The sequence below is a fragment of the Capra hircus genome, chromosome 13 (genome assembly GCF_001704415.2).
Source record: "Capra hircus breed San Clemente chromosome 13, ASM170441v1, whole genome shotgun sequence".
In the NCBI taxonomy this organism is placed as follows: domain Eukaryota; kingdom Metazoa; phylum Chordata; class Mammalia; order Artiodactyla; family Bovidae; genus Capra; species Capra hircus.
This window is the reverse complement of record NC_030820.1, coordinates 51,862,917-51,884,012: the sequence shown is the minus strand read 5'-3', so window position 1 is coordinate 51,884,012 and position 21,096 is coordinate 51,862,917. Positions and strand designations below refer to the sequence as shown.

The following is a 21,096-nucleotide window of genomic DNA, read 5'->3' as shown; positions in this document are numbered from 1 at the left end:
GAGGCAAAAACCTGTACTCCAAAAAACTATAAGATGCTGATGAAAGAAATTAAAGATGACACAAACAGATGGAAAGATCTACAGTGTTCTTGGATTGGAAGGATCAATATTGTTAAAATGACCATACTACCCAAGACAAACTATAGATTCAGTGCAGTTTCTATCAAATTACCAGAGGCATTTTTCACAGAGCTGGAACAAAAACAAATTTTAACTTGTATGGAAAAAAACAAAAAGACCCTGAATAGACACAACAATCTTGAAGACAAACAGGGGTGGAAGCATCATGCTCCCTGAATTCAGAATATACTCCAAAGCTACAATAATCAAAACAGCACAGTACTGGCACAAAAACGGACATACGCGCCAGTGGAGCAGGACAGACAGTCCAGAAGCAACCCCCTGCTCTTATGGCCAATTAGTCTGTGGCAAAGATGGCAAGAACACACAGCAGAGAAAAGACTGCCTCTTCAATAAATGGTGCTGGGAAAACTGGACCGCTGTGTGTAAAAGAATGAAACTAGAACATTCTCTAACACCACATACAAAAATAAACTCAAAATAGATTAAAGACCTAAATGTAAGACCAGATACTATAAAACCCCTAAAGGAAAACATAGGCAAAACACTCTTTAACATAAACCACAGCAGTAGTTTTTTGGGTTCATCTCCTAGAGTAATGCAAACAGAAGCAGAAATACACAAATGGAACCTAAGTAAGCTTAAAAGCTTTTGCATAACAGGGGAAACCATAAACAAAACAAAAAGATAACCTACAGAATGGGAGAAAATGTTTGCAAACAATGCGGTCAGCAACAGATTAATTTCCAAAATACCAAAATAGTTCATACAGCTCAATATCAAGAAAAAAAGGAAAAAACTATTTAAACAAAAAATGGGCAGAAGACCTAAGTAGACATTTCTCCAAAAATGACATACAGATGACCAATAGGCACATGAAAAGATGTGCCATCACTAATTATTACAGAAATGCAAATCAAAATTACAATGAGGTATCACCTCACACTTGTCAGAATGACCGTTATCAAAAAGACTACAAATAATAAGTGATGGAGAGAGTATAGAGAAAAAGGAACCCTCCTGAAATATTTTTGGGACTATAAACTGGTGCAACCACTATGGAGAGGTTCCTTTAAAAACTAAGGAGTTACCATATGACCAAGCAATCCCACTCTTGGGCATGTATTCAGAAAAGACAAAAACTCTAATTCCAAAAGGTACATGAACCTCACTGTTCATAGCAGCACTGTTTTCAACAGCCAAGATACAGAAGCAACCTGAAGGTCTATCAACAGATAAATGGATATAAAGATATGGTCTTACCTGGTAGTCCAATAGCTAAGACTCCATGCTCTCAATACAAGGAGCCAGTACACACACACACATCTATCTATATATATATAATGGAATATTACTCAGCCATAAAAAATGAAATAATGCCATTTGCAGTAACATGGATGGACCTAGAGATTATCACCCTAAGACAGAGAAAGACAAGTATCATATTATTATATCATTTATATGTGAAATCTAAAAAATTATTATGCAAATAAACTTCCTCTTTATGAAACAAGACTCACAGACATAGAAAACAAATTTATAATTACCAAAGGAGAAGGGGGGATAAATTAGAAGTTTGCAATTAACAGATAAGTTGTTGCTGTTCAGTTGCTAAGTTGTGCCTGGTTCTTTGCAACCCCATGGACTGCAGCACCTCAGGCTTTCCTTGTCCTTCACTATCTCCAGGAGTTTGTGCAGATTCATGTCCATTGAATCAGTGATGCCATCCAACCATCTCATTCTCTGTCATCCCCTTCTCCTCCTGCCCTCAATCTTTCCCAGCATCAGGGTCTTTTCCAATGAGTCGGCTCTTCGCATCAGGTGGCCAAAGTATTGGAGCCTCAGATACACAGTGCTATAAACAAGAATCTACTGTATAGCACAGGAGACTATATTCAACATCTTCTAATAAACTCTAATGGAAAAGAATCTGAAATATATGTATATAACTGAATCACTTTGCTATATACCTGAAACCTTACGTCAAGGTTGTATATTGTCACCCTGCTTATTTAACTTCTATGCAGAGTACATCATGAGAAATGCTGGACTGGAAGAAGCACAAGCTGGAATCAAGATTGCCAGGAGAAATATCAATAACCTCAGATATGCAGATGACACCACCCTTATGGCAGAAAGTGAAGAGGAACTAAAAAGCCTCTTGATGAAAGTAAAAGAGGAGAGTGAAAAAGCTGGCTTAAAGCTCAACATTCAGAAAACGAAGATCATGGCATTCAGTCCCATCACTCCATGGGAAATAGATGGAGAAACAGTGGAAACAATGTCAGACTTTATTTCTTGGGGCTCCAAAATCACTGCAGATGCTGACTGCAGCCATGAAATTAAAAGATGCTTACTCCTTGGAAGAAAAGTTATGACCAACCTAGATAGAATATTCAAAAGCAGAGACATTACTCTGCCGACTAAGGTCCGTCTAGTCAAGGCTATGGTTTTTCCAGTAGTCATGTATGGATGTGAGATTTGGACTGTGAAGAAGGCTGAGCACCAAAGAATTGATGCTTTTGAACTGTGGTGTTGGAGAAGACTCTTGAGAGTCCCTTGGACTGTAAGGAGATCCAACCAGACCATTCTGAAGGAGACCAGTCCTGGGATTTCTTTGGAAGGAATGATGCTAAAGCTGAAACTCCAGTACTTTGGTCACCTCATGTGAAGAGTTGACTCACTGGAAAAGACTTGATGCTGGGAGGGATTGGGGGCAGGAGGAGAAGGGGATGACCAAGGATGAGATGGCTGGATGGCATCACTGACTCAATGGACTCAAGTCTGAGTGAACTCCGGGAGTTGGTGATGGACAGGGAGGCCTGGTGTGCTGCGATTCATGGGGTCGCAAAGAGTTGGACACGACTGAGCGACTGAACTGAACTGAACACAACACTGTAAATCAACTATACCTCAATAAAAAAGAAAAAATACGTTACTAAAAAATTAAAAATAAAGTGATCTTAGGTTACTAGTGCCTCTAAGAAAAAGGAGGACAAAGAAACAAAAAACAGCACAAATACAAAGCATGTATGATACTAGAAATAAATCAAAATATATCAGGAATTAACCTAAGGACCGGAGAAGGCAATGGCAACCCACTCCAGTACTCTTGCCTGGAAAATCCTATGGATGGAGGAGCCTGGTGGGCTGCCGTCTATGGGGTCGCAGAGTCAGACACGATTGAAGCAACGCAGCAGCAGCAACCTAAGGACAGGTGCACAGGGACCTCCAGATTCTGCTGTGAAGCTTCAACAAGCTGACACATATAAGACTAAGTGCCAAGCGTTAGGCTAAGTTCTCAATAAGTAACAGATATCATCATAGGCCTGGTAAGATCAAATATCCTCAGGCTCAGGTAATGAACACAAACAGCATTGACTGATTAAAACTTTTACCCAGTATTCCTAAACGATCTTTCTAGAAGGCTTCCCATTCTTATGTGTCTCTGTAAAGAAATGCTGCAAATATGTATAAATCGTTACCAAAGAATGTTGCAGGGTTTATTTGGCCTGGGAATTGCCAGACACCTTTGAAATTTGATGCGAAAAATTCAGGAAATGAGTGTTAAGTGCTGCCATCCTGTGGTTGTTTCATGTAATTTCCTTTCCTGAAGCTCTGCCTAGTCCTTTGAACTTAAATAGCACATTCATTTCCGTAAGTCCCCATTAACACTGCTCAGAGTAAAACCTCCGGCTTAATTACACCAAAATGACACAGTGAGCCATACACCAGGCTAAATAAAAAGGGGAAGAGATGCTGCAGTGTATTATCCTTCCCAATGGGTGAACACAGAGACAAGAAAGGCCCACATGGCTTTTCAAAGCTGAGCCTGGAGCACACCTGGCAAGCCAGTAGCCTCCTTCAGACCTGCTGCCATTCCCTCAGCTGGAACTTGGTGGGAAATGTTTTGCACATCACCTCCAAACTAGTCTGCTATCAAACACTGCCTTATGGAGAGTAAGAGTCATCAGGCCCAAGCCCCTCACCCTGGCCTTCATTCAAGGCTTCATACATTCTAGATCTTTCACGTTAGATCCTTCCGTCTTTCGTCCAACTCCCGAGCAGGATGAATCTCACACCTCCAAGAGTTTCTTCTCTCTGGATTGGCTTTCAACTCTTTCCACCCTCCATCTCTAAATGACCTACACACCCTTCTGTGAATACCTAAATTACCTCCTGCCCCTGAAATCTTCCTCAGGAACCCTGGTCAGCCTCCCACACTGCTACATCTTAGCACATGGGTAGTGAAGTCTCTGAATGAAGAGGCCACGGGTTCGTACTATCACTGCTTTCATCATCCTTCCACGTCTCTGCTAGAAATGTTGCCCCTCCACTGAGGGACTCAATGCAACCTTCCTTAACATGTACCAACATCTATGGTACCAAGTATGTACTACATATTTACTTGATTTCCTGTCTCCTAGGATGTAAACTCCACGGTGGCAGGGACTTGACTCTGTATACTACTGTACCCCCAGCATCTACAAAGATATTTGGCATACAATGGGCACATAAAAACCTTTTTTTTTTTTTCTCCTAAGGAATGGAAAAACTGATTCTGTAGCTTCTTGAACATCATTACAGCTGATACCTCATCCACAAAAGATGTTAGATCACGTAGTCTTCAAGATGCCCACTAGCTCAAAACTTAGCTATGTTCTCAGAGGCCCAAAAAAGACCAGTTGAATTACATGACTTAGTTAGGTTTCTGGGAAGATGAACAGATGCAGCTTTAGGCTCATTTCTCCACGCACCCTCCCACCAGCCCCGCCAGTTCAAGCTTCCTGTCTGTGAGGTGTCTGCAGACTACAATGAGTCCCTGGGCCTCACACACATAAAATGATGCCAGCTGTCATGGCCACACCAGCACTTAAAGAGAGAACTAGGTGGATACTGACAGAAGCTGGAACAATACAATCAGGATAGTAAATCTGAGATGAGGAAGTACAACAGCATAGAGACCCCAAAACTGTTTTGATCAATAGCATCTTGCCTCCTCATCCAAAAAGTACAGTCCTTCCCAGTATGAAATCTAATGCTACCAGGCAGTAATGGGTGGCTGGGGGTTTTCTCAGAGAAACAGGAAATAATGTTTAGAAAGCAGCAATGGAAAGCAAGGAGGAGCTTTAATACCTTCACCCTTTAATACCCATCTAAACAACGTGTGGGTCCTTGAAGCAATCATAATGAAAACTAGAATAAACTTGATTTGAATTATAAGTATTGCATGCCAAATTAGTGAATACAGCTAAAGAAGTATCTAGAAAGAAATGCATATTGAAGGAGAAATTTTTAAACCAAAGAACAAACTTCCATATTAAGAAATAAAACACAGCAAAATAAAGCCATCATGTAGAAGGAAATAATAAATACAAGAATAAAAGTTAAAAAAAAATACACATACAATAGAATCAACAAAATCTAAAGTTCAATGTTTGAAAAGGAAAATAAAATTAACATTTTTTTGAGAATGGTGAAAATAAGGTAAAAATAAATACTAAGGATAAAAAAGATCACAGCCATATATGCTACACAAAACACAAAAAAATCTATTCAAATCTATACTAAAAAATGTGAAAGCACAGATGAAATGCTTTATTTTTCTTGGGCTCCAAAATCACAGCAGATGGTGACTGCAGCTATGAAATTAAGACGCTTGCTCCTTGAAAGAAAAGCTATGACCAACCTAGACAGCACACTAAAAAGCAGAGGCATTACTTTGCCTACAAAGGTCCGTGTATTCAAAGCTATGGTTTTGCAGTAGTCCTGTATAGATGTGAGTTGGACCATAAAAAAGGCTGAGTGCTGAAGTATTGATTTTGGACTGTGGTGTCAGAAAAGACTTTTTAAAGTCCCTTGGACAGCAAGGAGATCAGACCAGTCAATCCTGAATATTCATTGGAAGGACTGATGCTGAAACTAAAGCTCCGATACCCACCTAATGCGAAGAGCCGACTCACTGGAAAAGACCCTGATGCCGGGAAAGACTGAAGGCAGAAGGGGACAAGAGAGGATGAAATGGATGGCATCACCAACTCAATGGACAAGAGTTTGAGCAAACTCAGGAGATAGTAAAAGACAGGGAATCCTGGTGTGCTGCAGTCAGTGGGGTCATGAAGAGTCAGACACGACTAACAACAAAATATATGAAATGAACAAATTCCCAGAAAACTAACAAAAATGGTACAAGAAAGTAGAAATCCTGAACAATTTGTGACCATTATAAATTTGAATTACTTAAAATGTTTTCAAGATCTTCTCTTTGTGCTTGGTGTTTTGCTGGTTTGTTACAAGGGTACAAGCCCGGATCTCTTTTTATCCTGTTTGAGATGCATTCCCGCACCTTTCGGCTCAGCGTTTTCCATCAGTTCTTGGGAAACTACATCCACCAGCTATTCAAATATTGTTCCTCCTGATGATGGTTAATTTTATGTTGTCAACTCAACTAGACTAAGGGACTCCCAGACAGCTGGTAAAACACTGTTTCTAGTTGTGTTTGTGAGGGTGTTCCCGGAAGAGATTAGCATCTGAGTTGGTCAACTGAGTAAAGCAGATGGCCCTCCCAAACATGGACGGTCATCAACCAATTCACTGAGAACAAGAATAGAACAAAAAAGTGAAGGAAGGGCAAATTAGTCCTATCTCTGCTTGAGTTGAGACATCCATTTCCTCCTGTCCCTCGGACACTCTGGGTTCTTAGGCTTTCAGTATCAGACTTGGGCCTACATCAGCTGCCCTCAACCCCATTCTTAGGCCTTTGGGTTCAAACTGAGTTAACATCATCAGTTTCCCTGGTTCTCCTGCCCACAGATGGCAGACTGAGAAATTTCCTGGCTTCCACAAACATGTGAGCCATTTCCTATGATAAATTCCCTCTTATCTGTATCTATCTATGTACTTGCATGCTAAGTCGCTTCAGTCACATCTGACTCTTTGCAACCCTATAGACTGTACCCAGCCAGGCTCCTATGCCCATGGGATTATCCAGGCAAGAATACTGGAGTGGGTTGCCATGCCCTCCTCCAGGGGATCTTCCCGATCCTTTGATCCTCCAGAGATCAAACCCGCTATTTCCTGCCCTACAGGCAAATTCTTCACTCCATTCTGAGCCACCAGGGAAGCCCCATTCATTTTATCTATAGCTATATCCTATTGCTTCTGTTTCTCTGAAGAGAACCCTCACTAAAATCCTTCCTGCTTTCTGGGCTAGACTTATTCCACATCTCCTAACCGCTCTTTCACCTCTTTATCTTTGTTGCATTCTCAATAAATTATTTGGTTAGATCTTCCAGTTCACTAACACTCTCTTAAACCGTGCCTAATCTGCTAATGAGTCAATGCATTTCTTTTAAATTTCAACAAGTTTTTCATTTCTACAAATATCACTATCTGTTCACTTCTGCCATGTTCCCCAAACATGGCACAGATGAAACTGCCTACCTCCAAGAACAGGGACAGCCATACGACCCTGAAAACGCCCAATCTCATCAGATCTCAGAATAGGGACTAGCAATCCTTTTGCATAAATTGTCAGATAATAAAGATTTGAGACTTTGTGGGCCACATTAGTCTCTGCCACACACACCCCCCAAAATTAAAACCCTTTAAAAATGCAAAAATCATTCTTAGCTCTGAGGTCCTACAAAAATAAGCCACAAACCAGATTTAGTCCCCATGGTCATGGTTTGCTGAACCCTGCTCTAGAGGTCCCACACTCAACCCAATGCAACGGTCAGTGCATCAGAGGAAGGCTTACAGAGCATTCATGAGGAGTGAGTTGCCATTCCCTTCTCTAGGGGATCTTCCCAACCCAGGAACCCAGATCTCTTGCATTGCAGGCAGAGTCTTTACTGTCTGAGACACCAGGGATGTCCTTCATGAGCAAAGGGTTAAGATAAAAGTTCCTCTGGTAATAAGCATGGTCCTCCCAGCCTATACATGGCAGACAGGTGACCCCAAAGACCACAGATGCCTCAGTGAGGAGTATTTCCACCAATAGAGGCCTGACATAAGAAGATACAGTTCAGAGATTTCAAGTATTTGGCTAAGATCAGTGTGGCTCAGAGGACAAAAGTGTACAGGTCCAGGGACCAGTCCAAAGCAGCCATTTTATAGCAGGGATTGATGGTGTCCCAAGACACAGCACCAGATCCTAAGCACAGAGAACTGAGAAATGCCCCCTCTTCCCCTGCAACTAAGATATAAGAGTGCTCCCACAAACCCCACTGCCATTTTGAAAAGACCTGAAGAAGACAGAGGAAACCTGAAAGATTCTTAGCAACCCTGTTTAAATAAAAAAAAAACAACCAAGATACCAATAACTGGCAGGTTTATATACTGAACATATTTTCCAGGTTTCAACATTTAATCAGTAAACTGTCTATCTACTGCCACTGGAAGTTGAAAAACAGAATGCGTAACTGTTTTACCATGTGAAACGAAACTCAGTTTTAGAAGTGCTCTGTCTGTGTGTGTAAGTTAATGTTAGAAATGAATCAGAGTAGCTGGGTTTATAAAAATTGGGGTTTTAGTAGATTTTATGAGAAGTGATGGGAGAACTGGGACTCAACTGAGAATAGGTAAAATGAAATACTGTGACAAAAAATTATCACTATTCACTGATAAAGGGGATTAAAAAAAAAGTCCACTAATATTCGTTGAGTTCCTCCTACATGCCAGGTACCACACCTGTGTCACACCTGGCCTATGTTCAGTAAAATGTTTAAGTAGCAGTAAATATGAATCAGAGTCAGCAAACCTGGGTTCAGATCTGAGCTCTGCTGCTTACAACACGACCTTAAGTTAATCACCCAACTTTCCTAAGCTTATCTAATTATGGGCTTCCCTGGTGGGTCAGAGGTTAAAGCATCTGCCTGCAATGTGGGAGACCTGGGTTTGATACCTGGGTCAGGAAGGTCCCCTGGAGAAGGAAATGGCAACCCACTCCAGTATCCTTGCCTGGAGAATCCCATGGACGGAGGAGCCTGGTGGGCTACAGTCCACGGGTCGCAGCTGAGCTACTTCACTTTCACTTATCTAATTATAAGCTTTTCTACCTCACTAGTTGAAGTGCACTTTTCTTCAGCTACCCCTCTAAGTTAGCAAATTGCTTTAACACAGTTCCTTTATAACCAGAGGACTCAAATCTATCTAAAGCCATGAGGTAAACTTTCAGCTCAGTGACTTTCAAGCTTCTAGTACATAATCCACAGAAATGTGCATATACATAACATATATATGGTGTATATGTATGTATATATTTGTTTAAAACAAAAATTTTACAAATCAATACTCCTTACTCTATGTGATAGACTATTATTTCCTTATTTTTTCATCCTACTTTTTTTAATGCTGGCCAAGACTGTTTAAATTAATTCTGCAAACCGATTAATGGATTCCAACCTCTCCTCTGAAATTCCCTACTTTAGTAGACAAGAACCTGTAACCCCAGGAATATTTAGGATTAAGTATAGAAGTAATCAAGTAAATCAGTCATAGCATTAATATGTTCCAGTACATTTTGGAAACTTCTATTTAATTTGGCATTTATAATGCTTTAACATTCTCATGTAAGAGATTAATTTTGCAATTCCATTTTAAAACATGAGATGGAGTCTGAACTCATGATTGTAAGTGGATACAGGCAAAAAATGTAAGCACATATGTAAGCAATATTAAGACTATGATATTTTAAGATTTATGATTAAATTTAATCTACTAGATTTTAAGAGCTCAGTACTTGAATCTTGTCAAATAACTGAACTGCTTAAGAAAATACCTTGAATTTATAAATGCACGCTAGTTGTGGGAATTTTAAGTTGTAAAAATCCCCTTAAGATGATTTATTTTTAAATTTACCAACATATATATACCATTTGGGGGTAACCAGGTTTTGGACTTGTAACTTAGACATTATTAAAGCAAAAGTATCAATAATTTCAAAACAGTCTCCTGAGTGCCTTAAAGCTGCCCAGAGGACACGACAGCAGCTCCCGTTCACTTGGAACTAACAGTGTACTAACAAGTTGGGCAGTGCACCAGGGCGAATGACACTTGGCCCCGCAAAAGGAAGGTTCCGCCGAAGCAGGGAACAATAAACTGAACTGGAAAAAGATGGGAATCATCTTTCTTTCCTACTTCAGCGCCTGAAGCCTGTATTTTTAAAAATAAAACTGAAAAGCACCAAGTCAGCAATGGGAATCACCACTTCAGAGTCCGCGCCAGCGCCTCAGGCCCAGCTTCCGCCCCAGTGATGAGGAAAGCCAGCGCAGAATCCTGGCCCGGCAGAGGGTAGACCCCTATTGCTGGGTGGGGACGCAGGGGGTCCTGGAATCCTGGGGGCGTGGGGCGGGGCCTAGGTCCTGAGATGCCTAGCGCTGTGGAGACGGCTCCGCAACAGTTTCTGCTCTTAAGTGTGGCCGCGATCAGAGCGGGGGCCTCCAGCCCGGATCCCACCAAGCTCTGCTGCCTGTAATTTACAGGATGAAAACAAGAGTGAATGAACCAGAAAAGCGCGCCTTTCCAAACCGTTTTGCAGCCTGCAGGGCCCATTCCGGCCGGCGCGTACCAAGCAACCATGCCGCAGCAGAGACCGGAAAAGGCAGACTTGCCGGCGCTCGCGCCCCTATCCCCGCCTGCGGGCCGTACCACCCCGGGCGACCCCTCCCGAGGAAAGGGATGGTACCGTCCCTGGCCTCTGATTGGCCGACGAGGCGGGGGCGTGGCCTCCGGAGCCTGGTTCCGCGCGCCAGAGCGCGCTCGCCACAGTGCGAGCCGGACCAGGAGCGAGCGCCATGGTGAGGGGTGGTTGTAGGTTGCGGGCGAGGTGGAGGCCGTGGTTTAGGCCTGGGTTTGGGCTGGAGCGTGGGCCGGGACCAGGGCCTTCCCCGGGGACGGGGCTGGGCAAACGTGAGATAAGCGCTTACTCTGGTATCCCGGCTCCCTTTTCAGGTGCTGCTGCACGTGCTTTTCGAGCACGCGGTCGGCTACGCGCTTCTGGCGCTGAAGGAGGTGGAGGAGATCAGCCTTCTGCTGCCGCAGGTGGGTGGACATGGTGGGCTAGCCGGCGGCTCCGCAGCCCCTCGGGCCGCGCGGGCCCCAGCATGCACCGCGCGCTCCCACGTGGCCGGCCGCGCGTTGGGAGGTGCGCTGGGCCTGACAGTTCCAAAGTAGGTGGTCCTTACTTGCATTCGTGATTAGAATTGCGTTAGAAGCATTAAAAAGTAAGCTTCCCAGATTCCACCCCATACCGATGAAGCGGAACCGGGATTTGGGACCCATGATCTGTCCATTTTTAGTGTTCGGTTGGTCCTAAGAGTGCTTTCAGGTCCAAGAGCTGCTGCTGCTTTACTGCCCCCTAGAGGCAAGAGGGAGGGAAGAATATCACCTTTCTCCCCCCAGGTGGAGGAGTGCGTGCTGAACCTTGGCAAATTCCACAACATCGTTCGTCTTGTGGCCTTTTGTCCCTTTTCCTCGTCCCAAGTTGCCTTGGAAAATGCCAACGCTGTGTCTGAAGGTGAGTTGGCCACTAAATATTGTAGAGAGATGAGCCTAGATGTAGTTCTTGCTACTGTTAACCCTTTAACAACCTAGGATGTACGCTTTATTTCTTGTAGGCACTGTAGTAGTGATTTTTAAGTGAAATCAGGCTGGGGTTGAGGGGCTGGTATAATGGTAGATCCAATCAAATGTGGTTCTCTGCTAGTTTGTTCAGTTGATTGCAAAGGGCAATTTTGATGCCAAAAACCTGGAGGAAGTTTTAGTCCCAGAAGGCAGATCTGGTACTAAATGCATCCATTGTGCTCCAGGGTGTGTTTCAAGCTTTCAATAATATATTTTACACTTAGGTTATGGGGCCTGAGTTCTGTTCTCCTATGGTTGATGCTGGCTTTGCAGTGATGACTTGAGTCTGTCAATCCCCTGAGTGAGTGTAATCACTGATGTCTCCATGTCTCTGAGCAAAGCCTCTGAGTAAGAGGAGGGCTCTAGGCACAGGCCATCTTAGCATGCTCTGCAAGACCAGTGTAAGATCAGTCTCACTGATCCGCAGTTGAGGTGACAAGATCCCTTTTTACGATTTAAATGTCCTTCAGCATGTTAGTGGGAGCTCTGTTCTTTGCCTTGAGGTGTTGTTCATGAGGACCTCCGCCTGCTCTTGGAGACTCACCTGCCACCCAAAAAGAAGAAAGTACTTCTGGGGGTTGGGGACCCCAAGATAGGTGCGGCTATACAAGAGGAGTTAGGGTACAACTGCCAGACTGGAGGTGTCATAGCCGAGATCCTTCGAGGTGAGAGTTTTGAAATCGAGCTGGTGGGGGGGCGGTGGTTCTGGAAACCTAGCAGGTTGCTTTTTAGAAGCCCTCCTGCTTGTCTGGTACCTATGCATGCAGGTACTAGCTCAGAGCCTTTCCTTACTCACAGTCTCACCCTCTTCTAGGAGTTCGTCTGCACTTCCACAACCTGGTGAAAGGTCTGACCGATTTGTCTGCTTGTAAAGCCCAACTGGGGCTGGGACACAGCTATTCTCGTGCCAAAGTTAAGTTTAATGTGAACCGAGTGGACAATATGATTATCCAGTCCATTAGCCTCCTGGACCAGCTGGATAAGGATATCAATACCTTCTCCATGCGTGTCAGGTAAAGTGCAGGGGTGACCTGAGAAACAAGGTCTTGGGTCTGTGGGTTAGCTAATTTTGAATCCTGAAATCAGGACTGGTAGAGCTGGACCTCCTGATGCTTACCACAGGCTGTGTTCTTACACTGACTGTATAGAAAGAGGAGGCAGAGTAAACCCACCCCATATACACCTCAGCCCAGGCAGGCCCTTTACCTGGTCTGTATTGTGAATGGGGAGACATGGAGGTTTTTGGATCTGATTTGTTCCAATTTCCTCCAGGCATAAAGTAGATGTGGAGAGGGCTGAGTGTAGCTTTGAAGCATGGCAGCTGGGCCAGGGAGTGATTGTGTTCTTTGCAGGGAGTGGTATGGGTATCACTTTCCTGAGCTGGTAAAGATCATCAATGACAATGCTACGTACTGCCGCCTTGCTCAGTTCATTGGAAACCGGAAGGAGCTTAATGAAGAAAAGTTGGAGAAGCTGGAGGAGCTGACAATGGATGCAGCCAAGGCTAAGGCTATTTTGGATGCCTCGCGGTCTTCCATGGGTCAGTACAGAGCCTAGCAGTGAAAATAAGGTATGGAGCTCTGAATATTGGGCTTCTGCATTCATATTTGATGTTCTTTAGGCATGGACATATCAGCCATTGACTTGATAAACATCGAGAGCTTCTCCAGTCGTGTGGTGTCTTTGTCAGAGTACCGCCAAAGTCTGCACACTTACCTGCGATCCAAGATGAGCCAAGTAGCGCCCAGCCTGTCTGCCCTAATTGGGGAAGCGGTGCGTCATGGGAAACCAAAAGATGGGGGACTATGGGATTACCATCTATAGTCATCATATTGTTGTTGTATTTCATGACCTATCATATCTTCCCCGGTTGAACTTGATGGGGAGGAGGTTGAAGCACGTTACGCAGTTGGTACATTGGCAATTCCAGCTTCTTTGACTCCTTGACTCTTTCTCTAGGTAGGTGCACGTCTCATTGCTCACGCTGGCAGTCTCACCAATCTGGCCAAGTATCCAGCATCCACAGTGCAGATCCTTGGGGCTGAAAAGGCCCTGTTCAGGTACCAGTGAGGGCACCTGCTCACACTCAGGTGCCACTTCTGGTGCCCACTTGCTTGTTTGGGGATCACAGTGATGGTTGACCAGGGCTCCCTGACCTATACAGGCCTCTGCTATGGGGGTGATGGCCAGTCCTGGTGTCTGAGTGATTCCCTGGGCCCAGCAAAGGGACCAAGTTTCCAGGTCAGCGACATTGGATGCCTTCCCTCTGCCTCTGGGAGTGGTGGGTTGGCATGAGGTGGGGTAGAAACCCAACCTGGCCTGAGGCTCACTCTGGAAACTGCGGGGAAAGGGAAGGGAGGCACTGTCTTAGCTAACATCGTTGAAATTTCTGATCTTAAAAGTCTCCGCTGAATATTCTTCTCCCAGAGCCTTGAAGACAAGGGGTAACACCCCAAAGTATGGACTCATTTTCCACTCTACCTTCATTGGTCGAGCAGCTGCCAAGAACAAAGGTCGCATCTCCCGATACCTGGCAAACAAATGCAGTATTGCCTCACGAATCGATTGCTTCTCTGGTATGAGTGGGGGAGTGGGCAGTTGGGAGGGTGGGGAGGCTGACTACCCTAGCAGCTTCTACAATGATGGCAGTATTTTTCGTCAACAGCAGTTCACCTAGTGAGTGTTGATACTTTGGGTCTGAGTAAAGCTGAGGGTAGAGGGAATACTGGAGGTTGAACTAATAGTTTGTCCTTCTAGGGGCTGATGTGCTTTGTTTACTTATATAAACACATCCAGAGGTGCCCACCAGTGTTTTTGGGGAGAAGCTTCGAGAACAAGTTGAGGAGCGGCTGTCCTTCTATGAGACTGGAGAGATTCCCCGAAAGAATCTGGATGTCATGAAGGAGGCAATGGTTCAGGTCAGTTTGGGTCGGGTCGGGTCAGGTAGAATAAGAGCTGGCTGTTGGAGGTGATGAACTGTCTTAACCTGACCATGTAGAGTGGAGGCAAAAAACTGATTTAATGAGCCTGATCCAACAAAACCATGAGAGAGACCTGGGGAACCAGAAGTCTTCGAGCCTTTTCAGCATCTTTCTTTGGCCAGGCAGAGGAAGCGGCTGCTGAGATCACTAGGAAGCTCGAGAAACAGGAGAAGAAACGCTTGAAGAAGGAAAAGAAAAGGCTGGCTGCAATTGCCCTGGCTTCTTCAGAAAATAGCAGTGCCCCGGAGGAGTGTGAGGTCAGTAGTAAACTGTCAGCCCTCAGCCCTAGGTAAAGATCTTAGGTTGTAGGACAGAAAGCAGCAGAACAGAGAATATAGCATCTCAAGTCAGGGTCTAGAGTACACGCTTTTGGATTGAAATAAAGACGAAGTATCAAAATCTACCTCTTGATTCTATAGGAAGGAGATAGGTGCTGAGAGAAATTGAATATTCAAGAGCCCAGAGAGCTGGTCTGTAGCAACACCTGTTCATTCCCTGGGCAAGTGTGTTCTGCCTCTGCTGCCTTCCAGGAGTTCTTAACCAGGGGTAGTGCAGACTGCTCTGCTTGTTCTCAGAAGTATCTAGAGATGACAGCATCTCATACTGGGATTGAGGAACAGGGAGGGCTCCAATGTGCTGCTGTCGTCAAATCAGTCTCCCTAGGATTGTCAGCAGTACCGGTGTCTCAGGGTCCCCTCTGGAACTTGGCATCGTGATTCTTTTTTGTGACCAGCATGGTGAGGTTTTTCTGTAAATTCCCTAAGGATAATGGTGTGTTCTACCTTTTAAGTGACGGGGGGCAGGACGGGTTACCTTTGATTTGACATGGATTTCCAAAGCTAGAGCCATTTCATTAAAAATCATCCCAGAAACACTGGGCAATTTTAATGCCATTTTCACTAGTCTTTGTTCCCTGAGTACTTAACAGCTGGAATTCTAACATGAGTATGTGTACATAAAACAGATGATACTACTTCATGCCCATTTTTCCCTTTCTGCCATCAGGAGACAAGTGAAAGACCCAAAAAGAAGAAAAAGCAAAAGCCCCAGGAGGCTCTTCAGGAGAATGGAGTGGAAGACCCATCTGTCTCTTTTTCCAAACCCAAGAAAAAGAAATCTTTTTCCAAGGAAGAGCTAGTTAGTAGTGATCTTGAAGAGACAGCTGGTACTGGAAGTCTTCCCAAGAGGAAGAAATCTTTTCCCAAAGAGGAACCAGTTACTGACCCTGATGAGTCAGAAAACAAGAGGGTCCCCAAGAAAAAGCGGAAATTGTCTTCCAAGGAGGAGCCACTCAGCAGTGGACCTGAAGAGGCTGCTGCCAGCAAGAGCAGCGGCTCCAAGAAAAAGAAAAAGCTCCGAAAGCTATCCCAGGAAAGTTAGAATGGACATCTTCCTAGTGGGGCATAACTCAACAGAGGCATTCCCCATAGAGCCCAATAAAAATAAAAACAAATTCACAAGAGTCATACCATGTTTTATTGGATACCTTAACATGGGTGTGGGTGGGACCTATGGGTTGGACAGGGCACCAATGACAGCCTCAGTGAAGTCTTGGCAGGTGGCATAACCACCCATGTCAGAAGTTCGAACCTGTAGGGGAGAATTGTTATCATCTCTGTGGCCTGGGCCCCATCCCTAACCCCCCACCACCTAACTGTTCCCTAAGGAAGCCAGCTCCCGACAACCTAGGCTCTGCCCAGAAGATTTATGGTCTAGAGGTATAGGGCTCTTCTCTGGTCCACAGTACTGAAGGGAGGTGTATGGTCCTTGTGAGGTTGGAGGGAATAAAGGGCTCTAGCCCCCATAGGGGTGCAGGTGGCCGATGACAGACTTGATGAAGTCGGTTGTGGTGCTGTAGCCGCCCATGTCTCGAGTCCGTACCTACAGCCACCACCGGCGATAACCGTGGTGAAGAAGAGAAGAGAGCCCATGAAGGTGAGGGGCAGGGCAATGTGATGGAAATGGAATCCAAAGAGGGTGACAAGGCCAGGAAAACAAGATGCGATGCAGCAGAGATGCAAGGAGGCAGCCAGGTTTGGAAAAGCACAAACCTGTGTTCTGTCTTCTGAGGGCCAGAGCCACTATTCCTGCTCTGCTGCAGCCTCAGCAGGTTAAGAAGCTCAGCATGAGATGGGAAATGCAAGGAAGATACCTAACTGCAGGGGAGTGGCAGATAAGGATAGGCTTCCAGGTGTGGAGAAAGTGGTGCCTCATCCTGTCAGCTATCTCCCTCTGCTCCTCCATCTCCCCCCACGCTAGATAGGAAGCTACAAGATCTGCCAGTGGATGGAAGAGGAAATAGCAGATGGGAAACTAGGAGGCAAAGATGATCAAGAGAATGAGACAGCCAAGAGAAGAGAAATGAACAGCCCTGACAGGATTTGGGAAAGAGCAGAGGCTCTGGGGACCTGGAGGGAAAGGAGGCCCCAACTCAGGTTCCCAGAAATTAGTGCCAAGACCCTAAACCCCACAGCCTTTCTAAACTCACCTTGCCAACTTTAATCACCTTCTTCACTGCCTCTGCAATCATGTTGGAGTGATGCTCGAGACTGCCAATGTGGACAGAAACTAAATTACCCCCATGTCGTCTTCCTGATTTCCCCCACCCATGCTCCCCAAACCACCCAGCCACCATCCTAGCCTGGCAGTGACCTACTTGAGATGCCGCAACATGTTGGAAGCTGACAGCAGCATGGCTGTGGGGTTGGCTATATTCCTGCCCACTGCCTGGGCAAACGGATGCCGGGCACCCTGTGGACAGATGAGCAGGCCAGAGTCACTAGCAGCACACATTCTGCAGAATCTGAGGTCAGGCCAGGAACACTGAGAAGATGCAAGGGTTGGGGGGACAAGAGCAGGCCAGGGGGATGCACTGGAGGAGAGCTATTGGGGATATGCGGTCAGATAAGGGCACACACAAGAGGGCTGAGGGAGGAGGTCCCTCACTCACCGTCTCAAACACTGCGTACTCTGCACTGTAGCTCTCACCAGGGACCACACCAGCTCCACCAACCAGGCCGGCAGCCAGATTGTCAATAATGTTCCCATAGAGATTGGGCATCACCAGCACATCAAACTGGTAAGGATTCTGCACCAGCTGGGGGCATGGAGAAAAGACATGAATCCAAGCCCTTGCCTTGCTTCTCACTGAGAATAGAGACACTGGGAGTGCCTTACCTGCATGCAGCAGTTGTCTATGATCATTTTCTCAAACTTGATCTTGGGATACAGTTCAGCAACTTCCTCACAGCACTGCAGGAACAACCCATCCCCCAGTTTCCTGTTCATGGGCCAAAGGGAACAGATTCAGCTGGGAGAGTGCTGGGGGCTACCTTCCCAGGACCCTATCCCATGCAAAGTTATGTCCCTCACATGATATTGGCCTTGTGGACAGCCGTGACCTTGCCCCGCCCCTTCTTAGTGGCATAGTCAAAGGCGAACTTTGCAATCCGCTGTGATTTGGTTCGAGTGACAATCTTCAAGCACTCAATCACACCCCTCGCACTCTGCATAAGAGAGAAGCAGCTGGGTGACACTGGAAAGAAGCGAAGAAGGAGCTAGGCCTCTCTCCCCTCTTCACGCCTGCTCCCCACAGTTGCTAGGACCTCACCTCGTGTTCCAGAGAACTGTATTCCCCTTCTGTCTGCTCTCGAATAATCACCAAATCTAGATTGTTGTGCCGAGTCTTGTACCCAGGAAGTGACTTCACATGAACTACATTGGCAAACAAGTCCAACTTCCGCCTGGGGATAGGGCAGAGCCATAAATACTGTGCCTGGTGCCCCAGTACCCCACTCACCAACAGCCTCCCATCACCTACCTCAGCCTCATATCATAGGAGGCTAGCTCCCCTTTATACTCCATTGGGGTGTGGATCTTTCCTGCACAAACAAAGTAGAGGTTGGGAGGAGAGAATCAAGCACAGGTCAAGTTCAAGGAAACCTGGAGTGGTGTCCCCTTGGTGACATAATGCAACCCAGACTCCCACCTCACACTCCCAAATAAGTGACCCTTAAATGTGTCTGGAGGCAAGGGGCAAACAAGAATAATGTAGTTAAAACCAGAAACATTGTGTCCACTGTTTCATTTCTAGTCACCAGATGTATGCTGAAACTTCAAAATGACCTAAGAGGAGAACAGAAAAAAATTTTCTCATGTTCTCAAAGGGCCTGGATTAAATAGCTTGAGAAACAACTTAGATCTGTGACCCTTCTTGATGTTTCTGTGTCTACATATGTGACATCTTTTCAACCAACACATATCATGTGCCAGGCACTACGAATACCAACCAAATAACAACACAAACTCCTGTCTTCAAGGGGCAAACAATGCACTGGGAGAAGGAAGTTACTAGGAAGGACATGATAAATACCATGGGAGAGGTATTACCAACGTGCACAGGAGCACAGAGAAGAAAAGGATGCACAGAGGGATCTGGCAGTACCAGGAAGTATCACAGAACATCTGGCACTTCAGCCAGACCTTAGTTTGAGTGAGTGTACCAGGTTAAATAGTGATCCCCAAAATGATATGTCCATGTTTTAACCCCAGAACCTGTAAATGTGACCTTATTTGTTAAGACAGTGTCTGCAGAGATAGTAAGTAAAGGAGCTTGAGATGGATTCCCACGGGATCTTTGTAGGTTCTAAACCCAGTAACAAGTCCTTATACAAGAAAAGGAGGAGAAACAGATACACAGACACAGAGTGGAGAAAACCAGATCCAGACAGAGGCAGAGACTGAAGTGATACACCTACAAGGCAAGAAACACTGAGGAATGCCAGTAGCTCCCAGGAACCACCAGAGAAGCTGGAAGAGGCTGGGGAAGATTCCCCTCAAGTCTGTAGGTGAAGCTCGGCCAACACCGTAATTTTGGGATTCTGCCTCCAGAACTGGAAAGAATAAAATTTCTATTACTTTAAGCCACCAAGTTTATAGTAATGTGTGGCAGCACTCAGAAACTAATACAGTGAGTAAGGAAGATTCTGACAGGAGGAACCAAAAGGAGCCAAAAGGAGAACACTGTGGGCAGAAGGAACAGATGAAGTCAAGACAATACACATTATCTGGAAACTAACACAGTCTGGAGTGACCAAAGAACAGAACACATGTTGCATAAACAAAGGCAGAAAAACTCATAACGAACTTACTTTCCTACCCTACGGCTGGGACTGGCAAAGTCATGGTGGTCTTTCCAAGAGAAGAGCTGTAAAGGATGGACTGTAGGGGCAGAACTGAAAGCCAAAAAGTCTAATGAAGCAGTTATAGTAGGAAAGCGGAAGGAAAGACAGAAAAGAGGCAGCTAGAAATGGCATTTCTGAGACACAATTAACAAGACTTGAGGACCATTTCCCTAGACAAGGAAATGGCAACCCACTCCAGTATTCTTGCCTGGAAAATTCCATGGACCGAAGAGTCTGGCGAGCTACAGTCCAAGCAAAGAGTCTGACGGGACTGAGCACGATGACCCACGAGGTAGCCCCACGACAGACTACAAATTCATAAAGCCTTCCTGCATAGAGCATGAGGCACGTGATCCCTCAGCTCCTGGGTTTCCAACTGGGTTCCCACTGATGGTTACCAATCAGTGGTGAGAACTCAGAAGAGTTAATGTATCGGTGTGTGCTGAGGGAAGCTTAATGAGCATTTATTCGGCACACATACCAATGATGGCCACTTTGTTCTCCTTCATGGAACTCAGCACCTGCTCCAGCTTCTCCTCAGATGCCATATTCTGCACCTCGCTCAGGTGATGCTCCTGGAACTCCACTGGGACAGAGGCAGCCTTCAAGAACGGTGCCAAACATCGCAGGATCAGAATTGAGTAAGTCCTTTCCGACTCAAGCAATCGTCCCCGTCACGCCCCAGGCCACTAACCTTGAACACCTCCTTGACAGCGTGCATCAGCTCAGGCCCCACGCCGTCTCCTGGCAGCATAGTCACGGGAAAGGCGCCCTCCACCCTGACGTCCTCGCCCTGCGAGCAGGGGCAGCAGAGCTAGAGCTGGGGCGAGGAAAGGGGTTCTGGGGCGGGGTGGAGGGCATGGCCAGGAGAGGAGATGTCAGGGGCCTGGGCGAGACCGGAGCCAGGCCTGCACTTACCTGGGTCCGCGAGGAGGCTTGCGCCACGGTTGAGGTACACAGGCTCCTCCATGCTCCGGGATTCGGAGCGGCGACCAGTGCCTGCAACAGACACACAAGCCTTTTAAGTCGGATCTGGGCGCCTCAGGCCCCGAGTACTTCTGTGAGCCCGGTACAAACCCCCCGCCCTCCCGCCTGCCCTTGGGTCCCGGGCCTCACTCGGGTCAGCCAGCGGACGCGGCTGAAGGCAGCCATGTCATTCGCAGGAAGTCGCGGAGAAGTGACGCCGGAAGCTGGAGCGGCCCGGGGCCCCTATTTCCGGCCCGGCA

The 21,096-nt window shown here is 45.9% G+C and overlaps 2 protein-coding genes and 1 long non-coding RNA gene across 10 annotated transcripts in view; 1 reads left to right on the top strand and 2 right to left on the bottom strand.

Annotated features, from left to right (window-relative positions):
• The window catches only part of LOC106502761, a 21,037-nt gene extending 9,839 nt beyond the window's left edge, over positions 1–11,198 (bottom strand). The window contains exons 1-2 of one of the 6 annotated variants that reach the window (XR_001919028.1): positions 11,010–11,107; positions 10,268–10,552 (exon numbers count right to left, since the gene is read on the bottom strand). This is a non-coding gene — a long non-coding RNA (uncharacterized LOC106502761). Of the gene's footprint in view, positions 1–10,267; positions 10,553–10,611; positions 10,701–11,009 lie in introns of those variants that run through there. The other 5 variants (XR_001919026.1, XR_001919027.1, XR_001296409.2 and 2 more) reach the window with 5 other exon arrangements.
• NOP56 (NOP56 ribonucleoprotein) lies at positions 10,756–16,149 on the top strand. Its single transcript, XM_018057443.1, has 12 exons — positions 10,756–10,880; positions 11,035–11,124; positions 11,485–11,599; positions 12,210–12,371; positions 12,521–12,719; positions 13,059–13,246; positions 13,328–13,479; positions 13,666–13,766; positions 14,134–14,282; positions 14,503–14,624; positions 14,810–14,944; positions 15,693–16,149. The coding sequence occupies exons 1-12, from the start codon at positions 10,878–10,880 to the stop codon at positions 16,065–16,067; spliced, it is 1,791 nt and encodes a 596-aa protein (XP_017912932.1). The 5' UTR covers positions 10,756–10,877; the 3' UTR covers positions 16,068–16,149.
• IDH3B (isocitrate dehydrogenase 3 (NAD(+)) beta) lies at positions 16,141–21,096 on the bottom strand. Of its 3 annotated transcripts, XR_001919025.1 has the most exons (13): positions 20,987–21,096; positions 20,789–20,869; positions 20,565–20,663; positions 20,352–20,472; positions 18,508–18,568; positions 18,298–18,430; positions 18,060–18,193; positions 17,865–17,967; positions 17,638–17,784; positions 17,344–17,438; positions 17,176–17,236; positions 16,373–16,568; positions 16,141–16,277 (listed from the first exon to the last, which is right to left on the bottom strand). XR_001919025.1 is itself a non-coding variant. In XM_018057444.1 (12 exons), exons 1-12 carry the CDS (start codon positions 21,020–21,022, stop codon positions 16,482–16,484), a joined length of 1,158 nt encoding a protein of 385 aa, XP_017912933.1. In that variant the 5' UTR covers positions 21,023–21,096; the 3' UTR covers positions 16,141–16,481. The 3 variants fall into 3 exon arrangements, 2 of the variants coding, with proteins under 2 accessions (XP_017912933.1, XP_017912934.1); XM_018057444.1 differs by having other exon boundaries at positions 16,141–16,568; XM_018057445.1 differs by lacking the exon at positions 16,373–16,568.

Bases quoted from the DNA above. Each gene is read 5' to 3' on its own strand.
- NOP56 (XM_018057443.1), top strand. The intron at 12,720-13,058 runs GTAAAGTGCAGG...TGTTCTTTGCAG, and splicing joins ACCTTCTCCATGCGTGTCAG to GGAGTGGTATGGGTATCACT. The intron at 14,283-14,502 runs GTATGAGTGGGG...AAACACATCCAG, and splicing joins ACGAATCGATTGCTTCTCTG to AGGTGCCCACCAGTGTTTTT.
- IDH3B (XM_018057444.1), bottom strand. From the start codon at position 21,022: ATGGCTGCCTTCAGCCGCGTCCGCTGGCTGACCCGA. The intron at 20,664-20,788 runs GTAAGTGCAGGC...CCCTGCTCGCAG, and splicing joins AAGCCTCCTCGCGGACCCAG to GGCGAGGACGTCAGGGTGGA. The intron at 18,194-18,297 runs GTGAGGTCCTAG...TCTCTTATGCAG, and splicing joins ACAGTTCTCTGGAACACGAG to AGTGCGAGGGGTGTGATTGA.